Below are 6,000 nucleotides of genomic sequence, written 5' to 3' on the forward strand. Positions count from 1 at the left end.
TCTCTGTAGTTGTAAAGTGTTATTCTTCATTGTGTTATTGTTTTCCCTTCTCAATGCACTGTTTTAATGAAATGATCTGCATGGAAGACACGCAAAGCAAGTTTTTCACTGTCCTCAGGTACATGTAACAATAATAAACCAATTCAATTCTTTGGATGAAGTATTTGTTTGATATCCCCTATCAATGGTCTTGCACCTTATTGAGCCATTTTTCATTTATCTACTCATATTTCTGTGGAAATGGTTCAATCTTCTTTGTTATTTTTATATTTCTCTCTCCATAATACCTTTCCCATATATTCCTCTCTTCACATTTTTTCTTAATTTCGTGTCTTATTGACAGAAAGCAATAAAGCCATTTGGCCCAACTAGTCCATGCTAATCAAGGTATCTACTTGAGCTAGTTCCACTTGCTTGCATTTGGCCCATATCCCTCTGAGCCTTTTATTTCTATGTACCTGTCCAATTGCCTTTCTAAGCATTGTAATTGCACCTATGTCTACCGCTTCTTCTGTCATGTGGTGTTCTTTAGTATGCTTATAGTGCCTGGACTTCTTTTATCTGTTTGCGCTTTTAAACTGTCCCACTCGCTATCAGCTCTCCTGCCTGCAAGGCTTGCATTAAATCTTAACTCAGTTTCCTTACACGTCATCTTTCAAAAATCTGGCTCATGCCAATTTCTTCCTCTCACTGTAATGTTTCCCAATAATCTTATACTACTTAAACTATGGTCATGGTTCCCAAGACAACACTTGTTATTATCAAATGTATGTTATTAATCATAACTTGATCAAAAATTACTTCTCCAAGATCTTTTGTACATACAGCTTAAAGAAGGATTCCTATGTACATTTAGAGAATGTAATTCTACTTTCTTTGTACCACCATACTCAGTAACTGATGTCTCCTCTGGCAATAATTTTAGAATGTCCATTGACCTTCTTTTATTGTCTGCTCTTCTCCCTAGGAATTGGAAGCCTACCTCAAGTAACGTGAAGGGAATGATTGTTTATCCCTTATTTCACACTATGTTGAATCCATCAGCACCTTGTCACGTCCTCCTCTTAAAAATAGAAGTAGGAGAAGGTCATTCAGCCCCATCATTGCTAATCTCCTACCCCTATACTGTTCCCTTACATTCTTCCAGCATCTCTCCATTGTTATTTAATTAGCCTTGATCTTTTGTTTCAGTTTTTCTGCTTATGGTCTTAGCCGGAATGTCACAAACAAGGGCTTCTTTTCTCAATCCCTGCTCTGTTGCTCTTGGAAGTCCTTCAATAATTTACCTTTACTTTATTAGTAATTTATTATACCTACTTTGAATTTTTGAGCTTTGATTCCTTTTTCATCTATTTGCTGCTCCTTGGTAACATTGTTCATATCTATCCTGCTTATATCGTACATGGCTCCACCTCACCATCCACTTTCATGATCCACATGTGTTCTTATGGAGTCAAATGCAGTATTTGTTCATTAATGGATCTGTGAAATCCTTATCTTCTAAATTAAAGGTCTATGCAAATGAAAGTTGTTTGTGGCAACAGTGAGTCCTCCCCTTGTATTTCCCACTTCACTAAAATTCCCACTCCCTCATTTCTGAATTTCAGTCTCTTTGATTTGTTTATCTTCATTCAGTTTTCAACTGAGTATCTGTTAGTGTCAGTAAATCTTCATCTTTGACAAAATACTTTCTAAGCCACCCAGCTAATTTCCCACACTCTCTGCATTGCAGTACGTTGAGTTTATCTTCACTTTTGTTTATGTGTAAAGCTACCACTTTTCATTTTCATGCAGTCTGACATTTTATTCCCTTATCTCAGTCTTTCTCTTTCTTTAACAGAGAAGCCAAGCTGTTGAGACAAAAATCCCAGTAGGGGAAGCCTGAATTTTTTCCCACGCTTTTTATGATTGCATTCCAGCTGTAAGGAGCTAACAGATGGCCGCGGATTGCCATGAATCTCCTGTGCCTTGGAACGACGCATTGTTTAAAAATGACTGGAGTACTAAGAGTCTCGCTATCTAAATTCAGATTCGCTTATTTATCACATGTACATAGAAGCATAAAGTGAATTTTATTGTCTGAATTAACAACCTAAGAATCCACATTAAGGAGCTAAAGTTGGAACTGGATGAACTCCAGATCATTCGGGAGGCTGACAGATAGGACATATAGAGAGGTAGTTACACTCAAGGTACAGGACACAGGAAACTGGGTGACAGTCTGAAAGGGGAAACGGGTTAAGGAGCCAGTGCAGAGTATTCCTATGGCCATCCCTCTTAACAACAGGGGGATACTGTTTGTGGGGGGGGAGGCTTAACCTAACAGAGGAAAGTTACAGTGGTCGGGTCTCTGGCACTGAGTCTGTCTCTGTGACTCAGAGGGAAGGGGGGAAAAGGGGTGCACTGTGATGATAGGGAATTCATTATTTTTAGGGGAATGGACAGGGGGTTCTGTGGATGAAAATGAGGCTCCCGGAAGTTATGTTGCCTCCTGGGTGCCAGGGTCTGGGACAGCTTGGATCAAGACTGCATTCTTAAGTGGGAAGGTGAACAGCCAGAGGATGTGGTCCATGTAAGGACCAATGACATGGATAGGATGAGTGACGAGGTTCTGTATAGAGAGTTCAGAGGGATAGGTGCTAAGTTAAAGGGACAGGACCTCCATGGTTAGGTCTTCAGGATTGCTACCCATGCCATGTACTAGTGAGGCCAGAACGAGGAAGATTATACAGTTTAACTCATGGCTAAGGAGTTTGTGTGGGAGGGAGAGCTTCAGATTTTTGGATCATGGGGCTCTCTTCCAGAGAAGATGAGATCTGTACAGAAGGAACTGTTTGCACCTGAACTGGAGGAGGACTAATACTCAAGTGGGAAGGTTTGTCAATACTGCATGGTGGGGTTTAAATTAGAGTTGCAGGGGGATGCAACAGTTCGTGGAGAGATTGTGGAGGCCGATGTTGGCAAGACCTCAGACAAAGTAAGGAATCAAAAGGTTGAACATAGTGTGACTAGTGACCTGAGCTGCACATATTTCAATGCAAGATGTATTGTAGGAAAGGCGGATGAGCTTAGGGCATGGATCAACACCTGGGATTATGTTGTTGCGGCCTTTAGTGAGACTTGATTGTAGGGGGCAGGACTGGCAGGTCAATATTCTGGGGTACCGTGGTTTTAGATGTGACAGAGTTGGGGGGGGGGAAATTAAAGGAGGAGGGTTGGTGTTAGTAGTCAGGGAAAATGTTATGGCAATGCTCAGTCAGGACAGACTGGAGAACTCGACTCGTGAGGCATTATGGGTGGAACTGAGAAATAAGAAAGGTATGACCGCATTAATGGGGCAAAATTATAGACCACCAAACTGTGAGGGATTTGGAGGAACAAATTAGTAAAGAGATTGCAGGTTGCTGCGAGAAACATAATGTTGTTATAGTAGGTAATTTTGACTTTCCATGAATTAACTGGGAATTTCGAACTGTAAAAGGACTAGATGGAATGAAGATTGTCAAGTGTGTTCAGGAAGGTTTTGTCTTCATAGAAGTCTCAACGAGAGAGGTACTATTAGGGAATGAGACAAGGCAGGTGACACAAGTTTCAAAGTAAATATGCAAAGAGATACATCTGGTCTGTGGGTTGAGATTCTAAATTGGAGAAAGGCCAATTTTGATGGTATCAGAAGTTACCTCAAAAGTATGAATTGGATAGGTTGTTTTCTGGCAAAAGTGTACTTGGAAAGTGCAGGGACTTCAAAAATGAAATTTTCAGAGAACAAAGATTATATGTTTCTGTCACAATAAAAGGTAAAGATAAAAAGTGTAAGGAATCTTGGTTTTTCAGAGTTATTGAAACCCTGGTTAAGAGAAAAAAATGAAGTTCATTGCAGATATAGGCAAGCAGGAACAAATGAGGTGCTTATGGAGTATAAAAATGCAAGAGAAAGAAATCAGGAGGGCTAAGAGAAGGCATGAAGTTGCTCTAGCAGACAAGGCGAACGAGAATTCTAAGGGATTCTACAGGTATGTTAGAGCAAAAGGATCACAAGGGTCGAAATTAGAAGACCAGAATGGTAGTCTTTGTGCGAAACCAACCAAAAGAGATCATAAATATATTTATTTTTGCATCTGTATTTACTCAGGAGATGGATACAGAATCTATAGAAGCGAGGCAAAACAACATTGACTTCATGGACCCGATACAGATTACAGAGGAGAAGGTGTTTGATACCCTGAGGCAAATCAGGATGGATGAACTTCCAGGGCCTCATGAGGTGTTCCCTCAGACCCTATGGAAGGTAAGTGCAGAAATTTCTGGGGCCTAGCAGAGATATTTAAAAAGTCGTAGTGACAGAAGAAGTTTCAGGGGATTGGAGGATAGCTAATGTTGTTTTGTTATTTTTTAAAAGGTCTTCTAAACATTTATAGGAAATTATAGGCTGGTGAGTCTGACATCAGTGGTGAGAAAGTTATTGGAAGGTATTCTAAGGGAGAGGAGGTATAAGTACTTGGATAGATATGGACTGATTAAGGATAGTCAGCATGGCTTTGTGTGTGGTAGGTCATGTCCAACCAATCTTATAGTTTTTTTCGAGGAAGTTACCAGGAATATGGATGAAAGCTAAGCAATGTATGTTGTCTACATGGACTTTAGTAGGCATTTGACAAGGTCCTGTATGGGAGGCTAGTTGAGAAGGTTCAGTTGCTTCTGGCATTCAGGACGAGGTAGTAAATTGAATTAGACATTGGTCTTTTGGTAGAAGCCAGAGAGTGATAGTAGATGGTTGCTTCACTGACTGGAGGCCTGTGACTTGTGGTGTGCTACAAGGATTGGTGCAGGGTTCATTGTTGTTTGTCATCTATATCAACGATCTGGATGATAATGTGGTTATCTGGATCAACAAATTTGTGGATGACACCAAGATTGGAGGTGTAGGGGTCAGTGAGAAAGGCTGTCATGGGCTTTGCATCAGCGGAAAAATGGGCTGAAAAATGGTAGATGGAATCAAATGCAGACAAGTGTGAGGTTTTGCACTTTCATAGGACTAACTAGGGTAGGTCTTACACAGTGAACGGTCAGGCACTGAGGATGTGGTAGAATAAAGAGATCTGGGAATAAAGGTCCATAATTAGTTGAAAGTAGTGGCACAGGTAGATAGGATCATAAAGAAATCTTCTGGTACATTGGTCTTCATAAATCAATAATTGAGTTCAGGAGACCGGATGTAATGTTGAAGTTATATAAGACATTGTTGGGGCCTAATTTGCAGTATAGTGTGCAGTTTCAGTCACTTACCTACAAGAAAAATGTAATCATTGTTGAAAGAATACAGAGAAATTTTGCAAGGATATTGCTGGGTCTGGAGGACCTGAGTTATAAGGAAAGATTGAATACTTAGGACTGTGTTCTTTAGAATATAGAAGATTGAGAGGAAATTTGATAGAGGTATACAAATTCTGAGGGGCATAGATAGGGTTAATGCAAGCAGGTTATTTTCACTGAGGTTGGGTGGGACTACAACTAGAGATTATGGGTTAAGGGTGAAAGGTGAGAAGTTTAAGGGGAACATGAGGGGTGTGGTGAACTATGTGCCTGTCGGGACACGCCCCTGCTGACTGCTCCTGTGGCTCCTCCCACAGGCCCCTGTATAAAGGAGACCTGCGGCCTGAAGATCGGCCTCAGTCTCCAGGACCTTGTATGATAGACACTCACTCCTGGTTCCTTCTTCCAGTCAATAAAAGCCGATATCTCGCCTACGTCTCAGTGTGAGTTATTGATGGTGCATCAATTTTATTGACTGGAAGTTTTAAAACATGGAACCCGTTTTGCGTCCGGACCGGTTGGATTTGGACCCTCAAGACCCTGACGCAGCTCTCGCTTTTGAACACTGGCTTGCATGCTTCCAATCGTACTTGGCGGAGCTTCGTGCGACTGAACCCGCCGTTATGCACAGAATCCTACTCTCGAGGGTCTCCTCCAAAGTTTACTCCTTTATCCGGGACCTGCCGA

At 41.2% G+C, this 6,000-nt stretch overlaps 1 protein-coding gene across 1 annotated transcript in view; it reads left to right on the forward strand.

Annotated features, from left to right (window-relative positions):
• LOC132392704 (inactive phospholipase C-like protein 1) overlaps positions 1–5,774 on the forward strand; it is a 296,868-nt gene extending 291,094 nt beyond the window's left edge. The window contains exons 6-7 of the mRNA XM_059966960.1: positions 4,133–4,288; positions 5,631–5,774. Coding sequence (XP_059822943.1) covers positions 4,133–4,288; positions 5,631–5,642 — 168 coding nt within the window. The 3' untranslated portion in view covers positions 5,643–5,774. The remainder of the gene's footprint in view (positions 1–4,132; positions 4,289–5,630) is intronic.
• The last annotated feature ends 226 nt before the right edge of the window (positions 5,775–6,000 follow it).

Source organism: Hypanus sabinus, chromosome 4 (assembly GCF_030144855.1).
Source record: "Hypanus sabinus isolate sHypSab1 chromosome 4, sHypSab1.hap1, whole genome shotgun sequence".
NCBI classification, from domain to species: domain Eukaryota; kingdom Metazoa; phylum Chordata; class Chondrichthyes; order Myliobatiformes; family Dasyatidae; genus Hypanus; species Hypanus sabinus.